This window comes from Myxine glutinosa, chromosome 14 (assembly GCF_964187855.1).
Source record: "Myxine glutinosa chromosome 14, kmMyxGlut1.1, whole genome shotgun sequence".
NCBI classification, from domain to species: Eukaryota; Metazoa; Chordata; class Myxini; order Myxiniformes; family Myxinidae; genus Myxine; species Myxine glutinosa.
In genome coordinates, this window is record NC_136274.1 from 47609620 (window position 1) to 47634137 (window position 24518).

At 45.8% G+C, this 24518-nt stretch overlaps 1 protein-coding gene across 1 annotated transcript in view; it reads right to left on the bottom strand.

The window, feature by feature from the left end:
* DOP1A (DOP1 leucine zipper like protein A) overlaps nt 1-24518 on the bottom strand; it is a 115846-nt gene that overhangs the window by 72910 nt on the left and 18418 nt on the right. The window contains exons 9-22 of the mRNA XM_078768418.1: nt 24272-24392; nt 23331-23450; nt 22561-22675; nt 21618-21857; nt 19878-20682; nt 19444-19745; nt 11500-11652; nt 11251-11351; nt 10840-11147; nt 9686-10647; nt 9367-9565; nt 8974-9128; nt 7885-8107; nt 7642-7778 (exon numbers count right to left, since the gene is read on the bottom strand). Coding sequence (XP_078624544.1) covers nt 7642-7778; nt 7885-8107; nt 8974-9128; nt 9367-9565; nt 9686-10647; nt 10840-11147; nt 11251-11351; nt 11500-11652; nt 19444-19745; nt 19878-20682; nt 21618-21857; nt 22561-22675; nt 23331-23450; nt 24272-24392 — 3941 coding nt within the window. The remainder of the gene's footprint in view (nt 1-7641; nt 7779-7884; nt 8108-8973; nt 9129-9366; nt 9566-9685; nt 10648-10839; nt 11148-11250; nt 11352-11499; nt 11653-19443; nt 19746-19877; nt 20683-21617; nt 21858-22560; nt 22676-23330; nt 23451-24271; nt 24393-24518) is intronic.

Below are 24518 nucleotides of genomic sequence, written 5' to 3' on the forward strand. Positions count from 1 at the left end.
CGGCGGTAGTCCCTGCACGGCCGCCATCCCCCGCCGGGCTTCGGCACAATGTGCAGCGGAGAAGCCCAAGCGCTGTTGGAGCGCCGTACGATCCCCAGCCGCTCCAGCGTGGCGAACTCCGCTTTCGCCACGGCGAGCTTCGTGGGCTCGAGTCGGCGTGCCCGGGCATAGACCGGCGGCCCGACCGTGGGGATGTGGTGCTCCACCCCATGTTTAACGGCCACCGCTGAGAAGGTGGGCCGCGTGAGGGCCGGGAAACTGGCGAGGAGGCGGGTTAAGTCGTCCGCTGCCAGAAGCGTGCAAACTAAACTTGCCGGGACGGAACCTTCCAGCAAGCCGCTTGGCAAGCCGCTCAGTGAGCCGCTCAACGAGCTGCTCAGCGAACAAGCGAACGAGCTAAAGGTTTCGGCCTGGACGAGCCGTCTGCACTTCACGTCGACCAACAACCCATTCGCACATCGGAAGTCCGCACCAAGCAATGCCATTGGCACGCTGGCGGTCACGAACGACCATTGAAAGCGCTGCCCTCCGAACCGCAGGGAGAGGCAGCGCTTCCCGAACGTGCGGATGGGTGTACCGTTAGCGGCAAGCAACGCGGGGCCCCGGCCCACGGTTCGCTTGTCGGACGTGGAGGCAGGGATGACGCTTACCTGCACTCCTGTATCGCAGAGGAAACGGCGCCCGGACAAGGTGTCCGTGATGAAGAGGAGGCGGCCGGAATGGCCGACGTTCAGGGCCGCTAACGAGCGCCGGCCCGGTCGTTTCCCGACTTGTCAAACGAGCATGGCGGGCAGCACTTCTTAGCCTTGTGGCCGAACCTGGCTTGCGGCGGCGGCGGCCGCGGGGTTATCGGCGGCGGTGGTGGTGGGTGGGGCGTGGCAGCGGCCACGAGGGACACTGTAGCCTCTGCCCCGGGATCCACGACGGCAGCACCGTAACTCGACCGCGTGTCGCAAGCCGCGAAGAACTTGTCGGCCTCTACGGCCAGGGCGCGGGGTTCCCTTATTTTGGAACCGGCCAGCGCGAGGCGTACCTGTAGAGGTAGCTGGCGTAGGAAAAGCGCCCGGAATAAGAAATCCGGGGCTTGGTCACCCAGCAGCGACAGCATAAAATCCATCCGCACGGATGGTCGTGTGTCGCCGAGTTCGGGAAGGTCCAGGAGGCGGTCGGCCCGTTCGATCTCCGTTAGGCCGAACGTGGCGATGAGGAGACGTTTGAGCGCCTCGTACTTGTGGTCGACCGGCGGGTGCCACAGGATGGACACGACTCGGGCGGCAGTGCCGGGCCCGAGGGCGGCGACCACGTGGTAGTAACGGGTCTCGTCCGCCGTTATGCCTCGAAGCTGAAATTGCGCTTCGGCCTGCACGAACCACACATCGGCCTGTGCTTCCCAAAACTCTGGGAGTTTTACTGTGATGGCGTTGGTGGCCATGGCGCGTTCGGTGGTCAGCAACGGGTGAACCAATCGGGGTCACCAGTGAAGTGTGGTTCTGTACACACACAACTTGCTTGCGAAAGAGGTAGGCCACAACGCGTTTGTTAAAACAAAAGTCTTTATTTCGAAAGCTCGAACTGCAGCACTGAGCGGGCTCGAGCTTAGAGCCCGCATAAATGTGCAGAGGCCACGCCTAGTCCCCGGGCGTGGCCGATCGGTCGAAGGGCGGGGCATGTGCCATCAGTCCCCGCCTGGGCGCTCGCGCCACCCACTGGTGCGCGGAATTATTGCCCCTTGTGCCCGCCACAGTATGTACTTTTAACATACCTTTAAAATAATGTGTTATAATCATCCTGTTAAAGACTGCATGTGAAAGTGATCCTTTTTCTAGGGGGCCCAGAATACTCTCCGTCTGCCTTTGAAATGTGAAAAAAAACTTCCACTGCCGCACCTGGAACGCATGGCGTCAAGACATACTTTGCCAGGAAGTAGAGTATGAGCTGGGGCGCTTTCCTTTTTTGCGAAGCAAATAGCTAATTTATATGAATCAGGTGTGATTTATAAAGTATGTTGTTTCCCTGAGTTTCAAAGCAAAATAAATTCTATAACACCCGATTTCTGAACCGTATGACATATATTTCTATAATAAATAAATTTAAAAAAAACACCTTTAGAGGCCATTTTTCCCCGCAAGCGGGGGTTGGCCTTTTTCGGGAACTGTGGTTGTTGTTGTTTTTTCGGTCCCCTTTTTGAAGCAATGTTTTACGGCCGGATGCCCTTCCTGACGCCAACCCTTTTTGCCACCTTTAACGACAAGCAGGGAATTACCAGTTAACTGGTACTCAATTTGCCGACCTCGGAAGGATGACAGGCTGAGTCAACCCCCCTGGCGTTAATTCAGCGATTGACCGGGATTCGAACCCAGGATCCTAGGATCCTAAGCCGGCACCCTAGCCGCTAGCCCAACACCAGGGCTTCTATATATATAATATATTTTCTTTTCTATATATAAAATCTTCTATATATAAATTTATATTATTTTTATATTATATTATTATTTATATTATTTATATTATATTAATTTATTTATATTTATTTATAATAAAAATTTATATTATATTTATAATATAATATTATATTATTTATATTATATTATTTATATTATATATATTCTTCTATATATAAAATAATATTTTCTTCTATATATATTTTCTATATATATAATATAGAAAATATATTTCTATATTATATTATTATTATTTTCTATATTATATACATATATTATAATATATATATATACATATATATATATATATATATTATATATATATATATATATATATATATATATATATATATATATATATATATATAAATAAAAATACAGTCACGTGAAAAAGTAAGTACACCCCATGTAAAGTTTTGACTTTTGCAACATATTTCAACATACAGCTATTTGATCTTCATTTCAACAATATTGATAGATAAAGGTGATATAATATAACAAATCAAATATCATGACACTTACATTTTGTAGTCCATTGTATAATTTAAATAAACATAAATGCAAATTTCACATGTGGAAAAAGTAAGTACACCCTTGGCTCTAATCGGTGGTATTGCCCCTTTTGGCAGAAACAACCTCAAGTAGGCGTTTCTTATAACTGTGTTTTTGTGTTGTTGTTTTTTTTTTTTTTTTTTTTTTTTTTTTTTGTACACAAGATCGAGGCTCGTGAAAGAGCGAACATTAATCACACAGAAAGACAAACAGACACACAAAACAAATAACATCGGGAGCGGTAGACAAGATGGGGAGAGAGGGGGAAGGACACAAACACAACATTTGAGAGCAGGGACCGAGAGACATGGAGACATCGAGAGAACTGTGGGAGGGAGAGGGCTTTGGGGGGGAGGCATGGGAAGGGGGGGGGGGGGTGGGAGAGGTATAAAACATATGGACACTGCCAAGACTTCCAGGAAAGAAGTTGGAATTTCAAACAAGGTGGATCTGGGGTGAATTAGTGGGGGTAGAAAAGATCAAGGTTTTGGATGGGGGAAGATAAGAGATGGTGGTGAACAGCTGTTTTGAAGACCTGGAGGGAGGAGTGTGATTGAAGTGAGTGTGGAGTTTGTTCCAGAGGCGGGAGAAAAGAGGAATGAAAGAGTGAAGGTGAGCAGAGAGCCGAGATTTCGGCAGTTTAACCATCAGAGGGTGGCTGGCAGATCTTGTGCGACCTGTAGGAATATTTGGGGGACAGAGCACAGAGAGAGCTGGGGGAGCAAGGCCGGAGAGGAGTCGGTAGAAGACAGAAAGACCACCTACCTGCCTGCGGTGAGTGAGTGAAAGCCCTCAGAGATAGCTTCATCGCGGGAGATTCCAATGATTCTGAAAGCTTTGGATTCAACAGCGTGAAGCCGAGCCAGGTGTGAGGCAGGAGCACCAGCCCATAGGGGAGAACAGTATTCCATTGAGCTGCGGATGAAAGCCTTGTATGTGGTGAGGAGCTCAGGTGTGCCTAGGAAGGACTTCGCACGACGGAGGATGCCCAGTCGGCGACTGGCTTTGGAGGCCAGCTTGGAAATGTGGTTTTCCCAAGAAAGATCATGGCAGATGGTGAGACCAAAAGCTTGAGCGACAGAACTTCTTGGAGAGGATTGTTGAGAAAGTAGATGGGAGGGTTGTCCAGTCGATCTTTTCGGAGAGACATAGTAAGAGTGTGAGATTTGTCAGGATTGAAAGACATGTTCCACATGTTTGACCAGTCTGTGATTTTGTCCAGGTCTTCAGAGAGTGAGGAGGCTGCAGACTGCCGATCTGAGGGAAGAGGAATGGAGCGGCAGAGAGTGGAGTCATCAGCAAAGAGATACAGAGGATTTTCCAGAGAGTCGGAGAGATCATTGATAAAGACCAGAAAAAGCACAGGGCCCAGCACACTGCCTTGGGGAACTCCAGCCTGAACGGGAAGGGGAGATGAGAGAAATCCATTCAGGGCCACACGTTGACTACGACCAGCGAGGAAGTCCGCAAGCCATGCATGGAGATTTCCATGGATACCATAGGAGGAGAGTTTGGTGAGCAGAGCTGGGTGCCAGACCGTATCGAAGGCACGTGATATGTCAAGGGAGACAGCTCTGATTTCCTGTTTGGCATTGAGGACCTCCATCTATTGTTGAGACAGCAGAAGCAGCATGTCCAGAGTAGAGTGACCTGGTCTGAAACCAAATTGATGATCAGAGATCAAGCCATTGGAGAAGAGGAAAGATTTCATATCCGAAGCAATGATGGATTCCATGACTTTGCTGATAATTGGGAGCAGGCTGATTGGTCTGTAGTTGCAAGGATCTGTTTTTGCACCTTTTTTGTGTAAAGCGGTAATGTTTGCTGATTTCCAGGATGCTGGCAGATGACCTTGAGCAAAAGATAGGGTGAAAAGAACAGAGAGAGGGTGAGATAGAGCGGCAGAGCAGGATTTTAGGACCCGTGGGCTGATGCCATCTGGTCCAGTTGCAGAATCAGAGTCGAGGTTTGACAAAAACTCCTCCACCTTGTCAGGAGAGAAGGTCACAGAGTCCAGGAGCAGTTTGGTTCGACTGGGAAAGGTGGGAACAGAGAGAGATGGGTTTGGGACTAAGGATTTTGAGGCAAACACAGAGTTGAGGCATTCGGCTTTGTCACGTGCGATGTCAACTGTGTGGCCATTTGAGGTAAGGGAGGGGATGGAGGGGGAACAAACACCAGAAACGGACTTGACCAGACGCCACCAGGATTTGGAGGAAGGAGACAGGATTGAGAGTTCATTCTTGAGTGAGGAGAGATAGTGCTTCCTGGCACTCCTGAGGGTAGACACACACTTGTTCCGAGCTTGGTGGAAGGAACTGAGATTTCCTTCAGTTGGATTAGCCTTCCAAGAGGCAAAGGCAAGTTGTTTCAGGGCAACTGCCTCACCACAAGATTCAGTGTACCATGGACGGGAGGAAGGGTAAGACAACTGAAGGCGAGATGGGATAAATCTGTGCATGAGAGAGATCAGTTTGCTTTGGAAGTATTCCCAGGAAGAATTGATGTCAGAGGCAGTGGAGATGGGAGACCAATCCAGACGATTGATGGCTGCTTGAAGACCGTCCCAGTCGGCCTGAGTGAAATGCCAGACTCGTCGACGCTGAGGAGGCTCTCTGAGAATGGCCAGAGAGTCCTGATGTCCTGATGTCCTGATGGCCAGAGAGTTCCTCCGTGCTGATGTCTACCAGTCTCTGACATCAACTGGGAGAAATTTTTGCCCACTCCATTTCCATTCTGTCGTAATTTAGCTAAAGATTAGCTCCATTTCCATTGTGTCGTATTTAAAGCGTATATACGTTGAGTTAGGCAGGATTACAACCCCTCGTGTTATTGAAGAAGACGTTGGTTCATGGGTGGGCGAGAACGGTCCACATGGAACCTTCCAGAGGGAGGTGGGGCTGAATGCCCGACCGCACGTGACCAACAGCGACCAATGGTAGGCCGTGGAACCTTCCAGAAGGGCATTCCCCCACGATAAAAGTCTGTACTGATCGTAGCCCGGGCTGGTTCTTCCTCCGTGCTGACCTTCCTCCGAGCTGGTTCTTCCTCCGTGCTGATCGTTCCTCGTGCTGATCGTTCCCCGTGCTGATCGTTCCCCGTGCTGATCGTTCCCAGTGCTGGTTCTTCCTCCGTGCTGGTTCTTCCTCCGTGCTGGTTCTTCCTCCGAGCTGGTTCTTCCTCCGAGCTGGTTCTTCCTCCGTGCTGGTTCTTCCTCCGTGCTGGTTCTTCCTCCGTGCTGGTTCTTCCTCCGTGCTGGTTCTTCCTCCGTGCTGATCGTTCTCCGAGCTGACCTTCCTCCGAGCTGGCCGTCCTCAGAGCTGGTTCTTCCTCCGTGCTGGCCGTTCTCCGAGCTGATCTTCCCCATGCTGATCTTCCTCCGAGCTGATCGTTCTCCGAGCTTGTCGTCCTCCGAGCTGATCATTCTTCATGCTGATCCTCCTACGTGCTGTCTACCGGATCGATCCATGCACCACGCGCAGGAACTGCCCTCCCCCGAATCAGCGTCCACACGTCCTTCCAGTACGAGTCTAACCGTTGTGTGATTCACCCTGTGTGCGAGTGTGCCAGGCGCTTGTGTTGGGAATAGTTAGGTAAGGATTTATGTTAAGCCTGCTTCTCGTCCTTTTTCTGTGCTTTTTGTGAAAAAAGACGTGTACATTATATTTCCTCTCAACCTGCCCATGTGCGTCCTTTCCCCATTGACCCAGCATCATTCGAACCAAATTCGGCTGCTCGATTTGGTCCGTAGATCATGGTGTAAAACCGCGACCCACACCGCGCGATTCGCTCGGCGCACCTGATTGAACTAGGTGTGGGATTGCGAGGGGTTCAATGCCCGGTCTTCCCGGCCATGTGGTCTCAAAGGTATTCGGATCACGGTCGATAACCCTTCGGCCCATGGTTGGGGGATTGGCGATTGGAGTTGCTCCGCAACCCACCAGGCGCGAGTTTCGTCGCGGTCGACGGCCTGTGGACCCGGTGTCTGTGGGTAAACGGGGTCTTAACCCCTCCCCTTAGTATGTCAACAGACACGGGATCCGCAACAATATATTGTATGTTTGTTTCGTATATTGACGTTTCCCAAATAACCGAGCCAGTTTTTTTACCCATCACACGACATTGCAAGCCGTTTTGAAAGAATAATGTGCATGCACATCTCCATGAAACATCTATAATGCAAGGTTGTTTTCTTTTATTTGTTTGTTGAAATTAGCCCTAAACGAGGGTGAAAGCTACTCAAAGCTTTTGGGTTGTATACAGCACAAGTGTCATTTGTAATCAGCACTCCACATTGATTTCAAATCGGCCGGTACAGAATACTGAAAAATGGCCGATATCTGCCTGTGCAGATTACCGGTTCCGATATCGGCCCAGCACTAGTTATGATCAATAAAAATATTTCAAAAAATGACAACAATTATAAAGTGAATTCCCAAGACTGCCGCTGCACAAAGCCCACCCAAGCCGAGAAGGGTACTCCCACCCAGAAGAGGGATGTGGAGGTTGGACGCCCGCTAGTATAGCCAATAAGCAAATACACCACCAGCTTTTAGTTTCCACCATAAATTATTCGGTCATCTCTTTCTGTTGGACCAATGTGGACAAAAATGGATGCAAAGTAGCATTAAGTCATAAATAAACACACCTGCAGCAGCTCCAGCAGCTGGGCCTGCAGCCCACTGGCATCAGCACTCTCATCAATAAATATATCCACTGGTCGACTGTCACCAGGTGACTCTTCCTCATTTTCTTTCACCTGGATTTTTGAGGATGTGATGATGCCTGCCAAGTCACATGCCACCAAGGTATAGTAGGAGATGTTATACGTATTTACGCCCATTAACACATCGTGAAACATGGCAATAATAATAATAATGCATGCTGCAACCTGCACAAAGCTTGTGCCGGAGGTGAGGGACCGCGACGCCAGCCAGTAAGCAGTGCAGCAACACTCGTTGCATCTTGCATCGTGCCAGAAGATCAACCAAAAAGCTGGCATAGCCAGAACCGGAAACTGAGCCCCCTCCTGGAACAAGAGCTGAGCCAACCCCAGTCTCCACAATGCGTGCCAGAGTTGAGATAATGATGGTGAGGAGCTCAGCACTCAACACCTGCATTGAAAGTAAGTACGAGTATTATGGGTCAGTAAATGTTTCACACCAATTGTATTGTAGATTCATCTTTAAATATTTTTGGAGTCTTCAAGTGCACAATGAAGGAAACCAAAATGGATAGCATCTGAAAAGGATAATTCCTTATAATAGTACATCGTTACCTCTGCCACCAAAGGTGGATGGAGGTTATGTTTTCACCGCTGTCTGTCTGTTTGTCTGTCTGTCTGTGAACAAGAAATCTCAAAACGCTGTGGAGGGATTCGGACGAAATTTGGCAGAGAGGTAGCGTATGTGACAAGGACGAAATGATTAGATTTTGGTGAAGATCCAGATTCGGATCCGGCTCTGAGAATTTTTCAAGTGATTCTTCACCATCGGGAGATAGTGCCCAAAACGATACATAGCAGGATATCTCAAAAAGTTGTGGACAGATTTGGACGAAACTTGGTGGGCAGGTTGTGTGTGTGACAAGGACTAATCGATTCGATTTTGGTAAAGATCTGTATATAGATTTGGGTACAGGAATTACTTAATTTATAAGTGATTCTTCCCCATTGAGAGATCCGACGAAAAGCGATAAATAACATGATATTTTTAAAAGTTATGGATGAGTTTTGACTAAACTTGGTGGACGAGTTGGTTAGGTGACGAGAACAAGCCGCTTAGATTTTGGTTCAGGTCCGAATCACGATCCGGCCTATCAGTGGGATTCAAAGCATAAACTGTTCGGCCTGGTGGAGGTATGCGCTCTACCGAGTGCCGTTCTAGTTGCACATCAGTTCGTCGTCATGACCCACAAAGCCAACTTTTTGATTTCGTTGTATTTGAAGGTAATCCACAAAAATGCATACAAGCAAACGTACCTGCACGTCTCTGTTGTCAGCAACATCTTGTGAAGATGCTCGGGCCTGACTGGGATAATGACTGCGCAGGAAGGCCAGGCAAAGTGACAGTATCACTTCGAGATACATGGCACTGCGGAACCCAACCGATCCAGCACTCTGTGCTACGGCCGGTCCTGTTAAAGCACATTCCAAGAAGAAAAATTGAAATAAATGCCACATAGTTTTCACCACATTAAACTAATGGACTTTAAGTTAAGGTCAAAGGACAGATGAAAACAGATGAGATCAGAAAAAGGATTTTATTTACTTATGCACAAAATACAATTGGTCAAATAATCAAATCTAACCACTTGTTTTCAAGAAACAACCTTTCTGCAAACCAATATCGTTGGTAATGATATATGCATCTACCGGGTGTGATGGTGTAGAAATCCCTGCCAGAGAGAGCAGCATGGTGTCGCGTGAGGAGGTCCTGCAGCCAGGACAGACGTGGAGAGGAACCGCCACTCATGCCTGTTGTGGAAATGGCACTGACGAAAGTGCTGGGATAGGCAAAGAGCATGGCGCGCAGCGCAGTCAGGACGTGCAACACCCGGCCAGCGTCGTATGGCTGATGGGGAGGTAGACAGAACTGCAAATCAGATTCAACCGTTTCAACATCATCTTCATGCAGCAAAAGAAATGAAATGGATGCCTCAAACACAGTACATAGTGATGGAATGTGACAAACCTGCAGATAAAGGAGCACGTGCTGGTAAAGGGGGTGAACCATCGGGAAGGTGTGACCCTTGCTTTGTTCAATCAAGCGAGTGACAGAGATTGGCACTCTGTGGTTCTCTCCATTCATGCTCTCTTTATTTCTGTCCACTACATCCTCATCCTCAATCTTTTCATCTTCATCGTCGATAAACGACTCACCGCCTTCTGCTTCGCCCGGGATGTACCAGGCCTCCAAACTTGCTGCATCACCACCATAACTTAGTGGCACCTGCCAAGCTGAATTTGCACCACTTCCAGGACTTGTATCCACCGCACCTGTGGATTTGTGGCTACCAACAATGGGCTTCAATTTATCCACCAGGCCTTCTTTCCATGCCTCTGCACTCTCTCCGGTGCCATCGGGTGTGAGAGAGGTGCACACAACATCACTACCTTTGTGCACATAAAGGTCAGGCAGGCTACTTGGCCGGATCAGACCATGTAGAACGTTGCCTTGCCATGGCTCACCTTCCTCTACATTGCCATAATGCCGCTCAGGGCTAGATGCCGTGGACGATGGCTCACATTCTGATGACGTCAATGAACATTCACGTTCGCAATCTTCACTTTCCTCCTCTTCTTCTTCTTCTGGCTCATCATTTTCTTCCACATTCTCTTCTCCTGAGGATCTGGCAGATACCCGTTCAACCTCTATTCCTCGAGAAACTTCATCCACCAAAACCTTCAACACGTGTCCTACCTCTTCCTCCTCTCGTTGGAAAGCGGACGGAACACCAAGATGGTTGCTAACTGTTGACCGGAGCTGCTCATTCTCCTGGTCTTCATTCAGGCTCTCGCAGCTCGATTGTGGGCTCTGACTACTGCCAAGTGGATTTACTCGCAGGCTCACTGACATTGGGGGTAGCGTCGCATCCATTCGCACACCCTCTGACACAACAGCACCACCCTGCTCAGTTGAGGCATGTACGCAGACTAAAAAAAAAATAGAAAGAAAAGAACCCATAAATGTAAAGGCGCAATTTTACCAACATCATCATTGCAGAAATACCAATAATTTATCACATCAATATTTAAAACTCACCGACATTTTCATTACCAGCCATTACATGTCCTTCAAGAAAAATCACTTTTAGGCCAAGGTCACCAATCCACAGTTATACTCACTGCGCATTTCTGTGGTTGACTCATCCCCATCTCGCTCGCTGGAATATCGGCCCCACTTATCAGTCACAACTTTATCTAAACCAGGCTCCCCAACTTCTATGGCAACACTCGTTTTCGGCTGGATTCTGCGAATGGCATACGATAATGCTACTCGCTGAGTTTTGGGATGCAGCAACAACAGCAACAGGGGTTCTAGGATGCGGGGAATGTCATGACGCTGGATGACTTGGCGCAACCAGCTGAGGGCCACCGAACGAGAGGCATTGTCTCTTGCTGTCCACAGGCTCTCCAGCATCAGCAGCAAAGACCTGGAAAAGTGCCAAAAGCGATGAGGATTCATATATTATGAAGAAAGCAAACGGTTAAATCACTAAACTTAAGATACCTGGCAAGATCCGAAGGAAAGCTCACCTGTCAAAGGTTCGAGTGAATGCAGTCGCCTTCCCGCGCTGCACATCTCGAGTGAGGTGCCACAACACAGAAAACTTTTTGTGTGCCTCCACACGCAGCGCCTGTAGACCATTGAGGATATCATTGGTCAACTTGAAAGTCAGCAAAGCGAAGATAGGTAAAAATGCTAATTGATATTATGCTGTTTTTTATGATCGAGGCAATTCACAACATGGTGCAGGACTAGTCGCATATGGTTCAAGGACTTGCCGTGATATGCGAGGCCAAATCTCGGCTGATAACATCCTCACACACAGCCGGCCCACTGGCCAGACCATGTAGCTGCTGCAGCAGGTCTACGGCACACAACTGGTGCTTCGGTACCTCATGGGCGAGATGGACCCAGAGTATCTCAGCAACACGCTGTGGTCACAAAGGATCGGGGAACGGGATGGAAGTAAGGTTTGAATGGAGGTAAATAGACGACATGGAAAGACAATGGTGAATTATGCAATTTTGTTGTGTTCTTCGTACAATCCTCATGCTGTGAGCAATAAAACAAATACTTCAACCTCCAAGAACGATCATAGTCATCCTTACCCTCTCATCCTCATCCACTCACATCCATATGTTCTCTTCCAATAACTCCACTCCATTAACCTCAAACACAACACCCAATGACGAATCTTGGAATTATATATCCAGGTGACAATATTGTATTATCTTCTGTAGCTGGTTTTGAACTTTTGCTGCAGGAGGAGGCCATTAGGCCCATCAAAAACCTGCGCTATTATTACCAACATATGGTTGCTTGTCCATGCTCTATCCTCTTAAATGCTGAGCAACAAGCAAGGAAGCACCAGGTACCATTGTTAAAGTCTTCGATATAACTCCGCCGGAGTTCGAACTGTCGACCTCCCAGACTCAGAGACGCTCTAACCATTACACCACCGCGACTACTCGTGATAACTATTTGAATGCTAAGGTTGGGGGAAAACAAGCCAGAAACAGGAGAATTACCATGTCACTATCAGCAAAAACCCAGCTGGTTTTAAAATGACCATCAGCAAGAGGGTCAAATCTTCATGTCCAAATTAGTCTGACCTACAAATATCATTCCAATTCACACCGTGGTTGATTTTTATTTTAAAAGCACTTTCCCACCAGGGTGGTGCCGTTCTAAGGAGGACACTTGTATTTTAGCTGGGTAGTCTGGGTTTGATTATTGGCCAACAATAAACTGTTGAATTGGTGTTTCGCAGGAGGCTGCACACGAGAGAAGAGGAATATTTAAATAACGGTTGGAGTCGGTGGTGACACAGACTTACCAGACTCGGTGGTGAAAAGGTTAGAGCATCCGCTCCGAGTCTAGGAGGTCGGTGGGTCAAACCCCAGTCAAGTCATACCAAAGGATTGTAAAATGGTACGTGTTGATTCCTTGCTTGATGCTCAGCATTTAGTAGGTTAAGGGACAATCCCCATTGGTTGGCATCCATGAGGAGGAGGAAATTCCTCCTTAGAAAATTCCCCGATGAGTGCGGTGAGAAAAGCAGCGCCATTATTTTGGTGTCGCTGGTACCCAGAGCACACCAAAAAAATGACGCCATTTCCCCCAAATTCAGTGGCTGTGTTTGTCTTGTCTAACAGTGCTGTGTTGTGTCTTGCGTATTCGGCTGTATGTCAATGTGAGACGTGTGTGTGTGTGTGTGTGTGTGTGTGTGTGTGTGTGTGTGTGTGTGTGTGTGTGTGTGTGTGTGTGTGTGTGTGTGTGTGTGTGTGTGTGTGTGTGTGTAGCAGCTCCGATATTAGCCTTGGACCCGGTTAAAAAAAAAAAGAAAAAAAAGTCATCTTTGCAACTTTGAATGAGCACATATAATATTATGAAAAGGCAATGCTGCCTAATCCCTCTAAATGAGTAAACAAGCTTCCGACAAACGGACGTTTCAGCAATCGTTGACAAGGTCGAAGCAAATTAAACTAGAACTGACACTTTATAACTGCTGGCAATGATGACCGGTTTCCTCCGCCTTCCCACTTTCATACAACCCCACTTTGATACAACCCCGCTTTCATCGGACACGCTTTGATAGAACATTGCTTTCATACAACCCTACTTTCATCATAATTAAAGCTACACCGAAAGGTCACATGGCTGGAGAAGATAAAATGTAGAGTTTATTCTTCTTCACACAATAATAACTGCTACCTTCCAGACTGTACAACCAATCACTTTGAAATTTTAAACACTTATTCCACTTGACGACATCTACATTAGTTTAAAGTTTCACGTTGATCAATCAAGTGGTTCAAGATTTTATATATATATATATATATATATATATATATATATATATATATATATATATATATATATATATATATATATATATATATATATATATATATATATATATTTCCCTTCAATTATTTATGGTTGCCAAACCGAACAGCCAATCATGTTGAAATTTTATACACTTATTCCACTTGACCGCTTCTACATTACTTTGAAGTTTCACATCGATCAATGAAGCAGTTAAATAGATAAGAGGTTTTTAAGACTTCCATTGAATTACTTATCGCTGCCAAACCATGTGACCTATCACAAATTCCAAAAGGTCATTTTAGCATTCAGATATGTGGAACATATTTCTGAAGTTTTCACTCGATATGTTCAAAAATGAGGAAGGAGATAGGTTTTAAAGGTTTATGCTTCAAAAACTTATAACTCCCAAACCATGTGACCTACAATGTCACGCCCACAAACTTTGTGTTCGTCATAGCTATGTGATCATGCATGTAAAGTTTGGCCTTGATCTGTTCAGCCATTTCAGAGAAAATGGGTTGTCAGTGGTTTTAAAGTCTTTTCTCTTAAACAAATATGGTGGCTGAACCACATGACCCATTGTCTTTTTTTTTTTCTCACCATCAATTTATCTCTAGATGATGCCCAAGAAATTTCATCCTGATCGGATGAAGTTTTTTTACTTGTCGAATTATGACGTCATAATGGAGGCACGGGCATCATTCACATGGGTTATTCTCCATGGAGAGTCCTTTACAACGAGCCATGGCTCATTTTTTTCTGTGCAGCGCTTATTGAGATAAGAATAAGAAAACATAGTTTCTATGTAAAAACATATGTAAAATTACAAAGTTTCTTCGTTTTTTCCAAGATGGTGCCTGTACCATGTGACCTATGACGTCAAAATTACCATTTTAAAATTATACAGGCGGAGTCGCTCCTCTTGTGAAAATTTCCTGTCAATCGGTCCAACTATTGCAGAGAATCATTTTAAAAGGAAATAAGCCTGAATACCCGCTGTGGCACAATCAGTCACATGGCCTGAGAAGGAAAATGCTAGTTTCTTCTTCTTCCAACAATAATGACTTCTGAATTCCAGATGACACAACTAATCATGTTGAAATTTTAATCATTTATTCGCCTTGATGACAGCTACATTACTTTAAAGTTTCACGTCGATCAATGCAGCGGTTCAACAGATTGAAGGTTTTAAAGATTTTTCTTCAATTATTTATTGCTGCCAAACCATGTGACTTATCGCAAATTCCAAAATAACGTTTTAGCTTCCAGACATGGGGAACATATCTGTGAAGTTTCCCTTCAATATCTTCAAAAATGATGGAGGAGATAGGTTTTAAAGTTTATGCTTCAAAACACCATCACTCCTAAACCTCTACTCCCTAACTATGCCCCCCATCCCCCCTTCCCATGCCTCCTCCCCCCAAGCCATCTCCCTCCCACAGATCTCCCGATGTCCCTGTTCTCTGCTGTTGTACTTGTGTGCTTCCATCTCTCTCCCCATCTTGTCTCCCGCTCCCTTGATTTGTATGTTTTGTGTGTCCGTTTTTTTTTTTTTGTTTTTTTTTTTGTGATTGATGAACGGACACACTTACACGAGCCTTAGCTCTTACACGAGCCTCGATTTGTATACAAAAAAGAAAAACAAAACATGTGACCTATGACATCATGGTCGCTGAAGTTTTTGTTCGCCTTGGGCATGCAATCATGCCTGCAAAGTTTGGGCTCGATCTGTTCACCCATTTTGGAGAAAAAGGGGTTTTAGTGTTTTTCGTGTAAAACAATATGGCGGCCAACCCATGACCTAGGACATTAAAATTATTTTGTTTCTGAATATTTTCTTACGTAGGTCATACACAAAAATATCATATTCGTGGCATCAAGGGTTCTATTTGTTAAATTCTAACCTCATAACATTAGCACTTTTAATATCCTAAATAAACATGTTTTTTGGTCCCATTGCAGAGTTCTTTAGAATGAGTCATAACTCAATTTTTTCCATTGAGCTGTTTCAGAGATATAGAGGGGCAAAGTTGAAAGTTTTTTTTTCTTCCAAGATAGCGCCCATATCACGTGATCTATGACGTCATCATTAGCAGTAAAAATATATATATATAGGTCTAGCCAATCGCTTGGTGAAAAATTTGTGCCAATCGGACCAACGGTTGCAGAGAACATTGTTTTAAAGTTTTCGGACATGGAAAACAGTGGGGTGGGGTGTAGGGGGGGGGGGGGGGGGGGAAGAATAATAAGAAAAACTCTAGCAGTTTTAATCGGTATTCCTCTACATTGTATGTACAGGAAACCAAATAATGTTTGATTAAAAGTACAGTCGGACCCTGCTATTCGTGGTTGATAAAATGCGACAAGTTTCTCTATTCGTGCAAACATGTCCCGCAAATTCACAGTTTTTTTTTCTTTTTGCGGCTGTGTTCCGCGAAATCACGGTTCTCCCCTCCCCCTTATTTGCGGCCATGTTCCGCAAATTCGAAGTTGTTCAAGGGCGCAAAAAAAAAATTCACAAGCCACTAGCTTGACACATTTATAAAACCCATCTTTTACCAGCCATGCAAAAAGCAGGTGAGCATACACAAAAAACATCTTCTGCGAGCCCCGAGTTCGACCTGCTGTGTGATATGCGTTTTCATGGCTTTTACGGCCGCGAATTTTAGCTGGACTATAATCGAGAGCTTCGCAGGATATCCCACCAGATGTGTAAACAAGTCAAATCCACAAATTGTAGAATGCAAACGCTTCATTAAATCGATTACAGCTGGAAATTTATGGTAAAGCATCATCAGAAATGTTAAACAATGAAAACGCTTCGTGGGATGTTCCATCAGCTACAAAAACATGTCAACTCCATGAATTATAGAATGCAAATGCTTCATTAAACATATTACGTATTGAAATTCGCAGATGGGCTCCATACACACAATGCTCTCAATCCTTCATATACAGACTGGATCATAGTTCTCGTCCCGTTGCTTCGACCTGTGCTTTCGACTTGCTCTGCTCATCATTCGATCATGGCTCCCAAGCGCAAGACCAGTGCCAGAGATGCGTCGACTACCAAGAGGCAGAAGAAAGTCATGAGCCTTAGCCAGAAAGTGGAGCTGCTCAACCTGCTTTCAAGAGGAGAGAGTGCGGCCTCTGTGTGCAGGCATTATGGCATCAACGAATCCACCGTTGGCTACATACGGAAGAACGATAAGGCGATTCATGACAGTATTTCAGTGAGCACTGTATCAAGTACGAAGGTGGTTACCCATGTCCGGGATGTCCACATAGAAAGGATGGAAAAGGCTCAGCATATGGATCGAGGACAACTTGCAGAAAAGTATGCCTTTGAGTGGACCATTCATTCACGAAAAGGCCAAACGAATTTACGATCATCTGTCTGGCGCGGGTGCCAGAATGAAGCATAAAAACATTACCTCAAACAGGGAACCATGATTGTCATGGGGCCCGCAAGGCTAACCCCCGCTCTAGCGGGGAAAAATGGCCTTAAAACGATCATTCATTCATTCATTCATTTTGTCTGGCGCGGGTGGTGCCAGCAGGAGTGATTCGCCGAGCGATGATAGTGCAAGCAGTATGACTTCATTGACTGCAAGTAGGGGATGATTCCATCGTTTCAAGGAGCGGTACTGTCTCAAAAATGTGAAGCTCTCAGAGGAGCATGCCTCTGCGGACCATGAGGCGGCAAGAGCGTTCCCTGCTTAACTCGCGAGGCTGATCGAAGAGAATGGATACCTCCCAGAGCAGGTGTTCAACGCTGACGAGACTGGCCACTTCTGGAAAAAGATGCCCACGAGAACTTTCATCTCGAAGCGCGAGGAGACAGCATCGGGATTCAAGGCTGCCAAGGACCGGGTATCTCTTCTCCTCTGTGCAAATGCAAAAGGGGACCTCATGCTGAAACCCATGATGTTGTACCGTTCCCTGAACTCACGTGCTCTCAATGGCAAGAACAAACAAACTCTGCCTGTGTTTTGGAGGGCCAACAGGAAGGCCTGGGTGACAGCAGCAATACTCCTGGACTGGTTCCATAATTGTTTTGTCCCTCAGGTGGAAAGGCACATAGTCGGAAAAAACCTTGCGTTGAAGGTTCTCTTGCTCCTGGACAACGCTCCTGGCCATCCTGCAAACCTGGACGTGGTTCACCCGAACGTCGAGGTGATCTTCCTGCCGCCCAACACCACCTCCCTCATCCAGCCACTCGACCAAGGTGTGATTTCAACGTTTAAAACATATTTAAACGCACCTTGCACCTTTCGCCGCATTTTGGATGCAATGGAGCCCAACCCATGGCTCACTGTCGGGCAGTGTTGGAAGGATTTCAACATTGCCCACTGCATCGGCGCCATCAAGGAGTCGCTGGACGAGGTGAGAGCCTCCACCATCAACGCATGCTGGCACAACCTGTGGCCACAGGCAGTCAGAAACTTTACTGGCTTTCCCGATAACACTGAGGAGAGGCATGTGATTGTCGGGTTGGCACGGCAGTTGGGAGGGGAAGGATTTGATGACATGCAGCCTGAGGAGTTGAAGGATCTCATTGCCTCACATGGTGACAACCTCACCGAGGAGGAGTTGGAGGCCATTATAACAGTTTCCGAGGAGGAGGAGGCGGGCAGTGATGAGGAAGAGGTGCCGAGGTCTAACCTCACAGTCCAGTTCCTGGGTGAGTTGCTGCAAGACATGCGGGCACTTGTCGACAAGTTGGAAGATGCTGACCCAGTCATGGAGTGGTACCTCAAGTTCAATAGGGGCTTGGATGATTTGCTTCTCGCCTACAAAGAGCTGCATCAAAACCTGCGACAAATCCGGCAGTTCTCCATTACCCATTTCTTCAGCCCTACTCCCTCCACCTCAACACCACCAGCACCCTCTCCTGCCGCCCTCTCAGTGTCCTCACCAGCGTCATCACCAAAACCCTCAACTGCTCCCTCTCATGCCTCTCCCTCAGTGCACGATGTTGCAGGACTATCATTTGGGTCATCCTCAGAGTTCGAGGAATTAATGGGATTTTAATTCATCACCATAATTATCATCACCATCATCATTTGAAAGTTGTGTGTGCTTGTAAAATAGAAATTTTAAACGGTACATGATGTTGTTGTCTTTTTTTTTTACTTTTACGGTACGGTATGGTTAAGCACATCTAATAAACTGTAAGCGCATTCCTTCAATGAATTGGAAATGGTACCTGGTGTTTTTAAAATCTTATGTGCAAGCATTTTTAGTGAGACTAATCATGTGCATTTGCGGTCGAAAACATTTTAAGTTTAAAAAATTTCCTCTATGAATCGGGACCGCCGGGAACCCACAACGTATCCCCCTTTCACCCCATTAAAACAATGCCACGGCATACATTCACGGGATTTTCATCAACCTTCGCGGGATTTTCATTGACCTTCGCGGGTTTTGTTTCACAATTTCCGGGACTTTCATCAACCTTCGCGGGTTTTGATTCGCTATTTCCGGGACTTTCATCGACCTTCGCGGATTATCTTCGACATTCTCGTGATTTGTGTCACCATTAGCGGATTTTGCCTCGCCGTTCGCAGTTTCGTCCTCTATATTCGTGGATTTTCACGACTCGGGAACCTATCCCCCCTTTTTCCATTTAAACAATGCCCCACTATTCATGGGTTTTGGTATTCGCGGATTTTCCAGGAACGTATCCCCTGCGAATAGCGGGGTCCGACTGTGTTTAATCAGTGATGCTGGGCTATTGAGGAGCAGCATCTGAGTGAGCAAATAAAAAGTTAACACGAGAGTGCAGAGTGACTGCTTTACTAATATTTAGCACCATGGTAGAGATTGATAGTTCATAAGGTAGCCAGGTGCTTATTTTATAGTAACCAACCAAATATATGGGTGCGAACCTGGAAAAACAAAGTATCACGTGCGATGACGCCCACATGGCGCTGCGTGAGAGGTGGAACTATGAGCACCGCGACACGTCCGTGGCTGGGACTGCACTCGGACATCTCAGGGGAGTTGGTCCCGCCACCCTCACCCACTCTTCCTGTGGACCTAGAGACAGAGTGCGTGAGGTTCAACAGATCAAGAAAACAGCCAATGGCAACGGCTTGTGTTGGAAATGGATCCGGACCAAAATGGCAGGGCAGGCAGCAGCAAGCCAGCAAGCTCTGCAACCACATTGGCACTGCATCAGGGAATTGTTCTGCGGTAAGACGGATGGGCCGAGAGAATCAGGTTAGGATGCAAAATGTGAGAAATATCAAGCCCTTTCTCCATAATCAACGATATCCATTTCTTACTTACACAAACACACAGATGAAAACAGCTTTCTGACCTGTGCAAGATGAGGCTTCGTGACGAGGAGAGCTCGGACTTCCCTCAGCAACATACACAGGAAAGCTACTGCACTCAAGGAAAAGCTGGGAAGCTGCCGTGAGAGCACCGACGTGGTTGTCAGTGTCCTGGCTGCGTTTCCTGCATTCCTTCATCCCTGGCAACATCGCCGTCCCATCGGCTTTCTTCCACAGTTCACAACTCCCCAGCCCATCATTGGTACTTCCACCGATAGCAATGTCACGCACAAAGTTTGTGACAGCGAATTCGTTCCCAAGCACGTAGCGGCACAGAAACTGTGTGTAGAATCCCTGAAATAGTTCCACACACAACTGCATCGTCGTCTTGCCTGTCTCGTTAAAATGTGCAAGTGCCTCCCATCCCTCCTCCATCATACCTTCTTTGCCTTTTGTTTCTTCCATTTTCTCTTCTTCCTCCTCATTTTTCTCCCTGTTTTTCTCTTTCTCTTCCACCTCCGTTTCTCCATTTTTTCTGCCGCTCAGGTCCAGCATCTCTTTATTCCTCGACTCAATTGATGATTGTATTGAATCTGAACCACAGTTCATGCTATCCTTGCCAATCTGAAAATCTCGGACGTTGCTCTCCGAATTCTGTGTCACACGACCGCGTTCTTGCTGCTCGTGTTGTACAAGCGAATCCACAACCTCTTCACACGCCACTCCAGTTCCATGCCCAGTTGGCCAATGTGACCGACATTGATCAAAATTTGAAAATTCAGTTTCAGGCAAAGTGGCAGCTGCTAAGGCAAAGATGGAAATGTTTTGAGATGTCGAGGAAGCTGGTACCTAGAAGAAGAAGAAGAAGAAGAAGAAGAAGACGAAGCAGAAGAAGAATCAATCAAAGAATGTACCCCTCACACAAATTTTTGTTTTAGAAGGCATCTCAAAATGCAAGGCCCATCAGCATCTGCTTTGTACTCAAACTAAACCTGATGAAACAACAGCTAAAAAAAGTACATTTTATTGAGTGCTAAAAAAAGTGCTAAAAAAAAGTATTTATTTTGACTCAATTATTAATTCGTTTTCTCCATACGCTCATAATATTGGTTTGTTGAAAATTTGGTGACAAAAGTTCAAATGGTAAAAGGTTATGGTCGAGAATCTAGATAGACAGACAGAGACAGAAGCGTTTGCAAAACCCCATTTCGCACTGCGTGGGAGATGGGAAAATTAAAACAACGAAAAGGTTAGATTGTTAGAGCATTAAAAAGTTTCCATGTCAATACAGACGATTACGAAGGATATATTAAATAATCACTTTGGTTTATTTAAATACAATTTAAAATCATGGAAGAGTCAAATCTTGTAAAGGAACAACATGGTGAGTTAATGCATTTGGACGACGTTGAGGGCATTTGTCATTACAAACGGACAGATCGTGAAATACTCTGCTAGTTATTCCGGCATCTCACCAAAAACTTAAGCACATAGGCCCAAATTATTTTTTGAGGTTTGTCGTATCAGCATCAGCATGCAATGAGAAGACAAAAATATTTTATCGTCAGGAAAGCCAAAAAATTTTTTTCTTTTTTTAAGGATGTGAAGCATTAGTTTTAGAAGACCGAATGTCTGGCTACACAGGGTTTTGGATGCTAATTTATTTCCAGCTTTGGGTAACTGTCCAGAAGAACAGGCCAAATATGCATAGCTGTTTCTGAATACAGTGCTGTGCAAGAATAATATCTTGGGGAACATTAATAGAATTACTCCAAACAGCATACTTCGCCTTTGGTTCCGACGGCGATGGAAGGTGCTGTTATCATGGATACCGCCTCCACATCGCTGTGAGGAACGAGTGTGGGTACCAGCGGTGGCTGCACACGGCTCAGGATTTTGGAGCACAACCGGAGCATGTCCGAAAGCTCGACGAGAGAAAGCGAGTCCATGTAGCGAGACATGCACGTCACGAGGAGGAGAAGGAGCCGTGGAAGATGACCAGTCTGAATCTCGATATAGGATTCCTGTGAATGAAAAAAAACCTCTGAGTTTAGGAATCACCATACTGCTAAAGTTATCAGCATTTGTTTGTGGTAGATGCAGAACTAAATGTCATTATTTATGGCGAACACCAAAATCTACGAAGAGATGACACTATGTTCTCAACAAGTGATTAACTTTATTAAGAGACAACACCAAACCCTGGAAATGCTGAGCTGGTTTCTCATCTTAAATATGGCTCACTTCAACGAGGCACAATATCAAGAGGAAAAGGGAATTGAATCAGCAAATGCCAACCTTCCATCTCTGTCTCTGTCTCTGTCCAAATGCCGGTTCAGTGCTGCTAAAGTAGTTTGATGGCAATTATTATGCTGCATCGTTAAAGCTGGGTGGTTATCCCTCTTGGTGGTAATCAAGGCAGGAGCTTGCCATTTGTTCAGTGTGACAGCGATAACTTGCCTACTCTTTGTGAAAGACACCCTCGGATAGTTAACGCCTATTAACTAATGCAAGCACACGGGTCCCCAACTTGACGTCTTTCCAAGGGACGGAACTTTGAGATGCAGCTCCCTGCCCAAGGGGCATCATTCCGACAGTTTGTAGTCGGAGCCAAGAACCGAACCCAGACTAGCCGACTTAATGGTAAATGCTCTACCTCTGCATGATCTTACCAGATGCAACGTTAATAATCACAAGGAGTAATTCTCACTGAAGTAACTTTCTCACCAGAGAGACAATGTCCAGAAGGAAATCTGTGAGTACACACAGCTCACACACCGTGAGCTCCTGCTCACTCAGCCCACTCTCTCTCCTCACCCTCCCGGCCCCTTTCCCTGACATCCTGATGACCACAGACGCAAAACAAAATTAGTTTGGCAATGCTACGTTTTGGATTGACAACAATGCCAAAACAAATAGACCACTCTAAAAACAATAACAAAGTGCTCAGAAAAACTGTTCATACGTCTTTCCCACAACAAAAACTGGAATGGCACTTCCTTGTCACACATTAAAATCTAATCGGTTTGTTACTGTCACCTCCCCAACTCATCCACCAAGTTTTGTCACAACTCGTCCATAACTTAAGATATTGTGCTATATGTTGTTTTTGGCCCCATCTCTCAATGGTGAAGAATTACTTACAAATTCTCATATCCTGATGTTCACCAAAATCTAATCAATTCCTAATTGTCACACACGTAACCTGTTCACCAAATTTTGTTCACCAAAAAACCCAGCTCGCTCAACAATGACCTTCAGAGGGTGGGGTTGATTGGCTTGCTGTGCCTGTTCTGTTTGCTATATAATGCGAGTCTACATACTGTGGTTTGTCCACTCATTATGCCCTCGGGACAAGTTGGAAATACGCTTTACAAATATAAATAAATAAACATAACCCTGTAATTACATTTTATGGTGTCCAATTAAAATATACACCACATATCACCAGATGTACAGTACTCCATATTGGAAGTTACCTCGATATTGGAAGTTACCTGCAGCAGTCCTGAAATTGCCGTGATATGTAATCCCATATGTAGTACGGCTCAAACGAGCTGAACAAGAGGTTAGCAGTTTTCACCACCTCTGCAGTTTTCCTGTCCTCGCGAATCTTGCTGCAACAAAAGCAAAAATAAATAAATAAATAAAAGGAAAAAACCTAATTATAACATCCTGTTCTGTGGTTTAATCTCAAAATTCATGCACAAATGAGGACAGGTGTTCCCCACCCTCATCAGCATGACCTCCACTTATACAACTGCAAATTTTTTGCGACCCCCCAACATCATGCACAGACAAGATCAAAATTAGCTTACGTTAATATGGCATCATGATGAGATGACATGAGATGCACCACTCTTTACAGAGTGTTGGTACCTGTGAAGCTGTTTTTTGGCACTGGATATATGGTGGATGATTTACCATTGCCTTCTCCACGGTAGTTAAGGCAGGAATTTTGAATCTGGCCATGATGCTGGCGATAGCTCACCTCGTCTTCGCGAAGGACACAGTGGGATCTTTAATGTCCATTAACCAATGCCAGCAAACGGGGACAACCAGTTTAACGTCCATCCGAGGGACGGCACACACTTTGCAGCCTCGCCCTTTGCAGCCATTTATTTAAAAATTTTCTGACGGTTTCACACGCAGGAAATACAAAATGGAAGAACATGAACTGTTTTGACTCAGTACATCAATGCTACCCCATTTTAATAAAGCACAATGATGAAACACCACCCCACAGAAAATCACCCCATTCATTTTCTTTACATCATCGCAACGCCAAATCGGGATGTGGACACGACTACAAGTACAAGGTTGGGAACCCCTGATCTCGGGTATGAAATTTCATCAGCAATGTAAAAGCAGTCATTATGATAGAACAAGTTCTCTGAATATCCACGACTACCCCTCTCCACTAATGAGTGTTGCATACCTGCTCAGCCCACTGCTGTCCTTGCTGAAAGCTGGCGAAGTCCTGATGCGAATCTCACACTCACAGCGGGTGTGCAAGGCCCGAAACACTTCAATAAGCACATCCTCTAGAATCGCGGGTCCTGTTGGTGGTTGTGACACCATTCACACCATTTAAGAGCTCAAAAAAAACTATGGTACAAAGGACACTGCAGAAGGAAAGTTGGTGAGGTAGTTTGTGAATGGGATGACAGCGGTTTTGTGCTCTA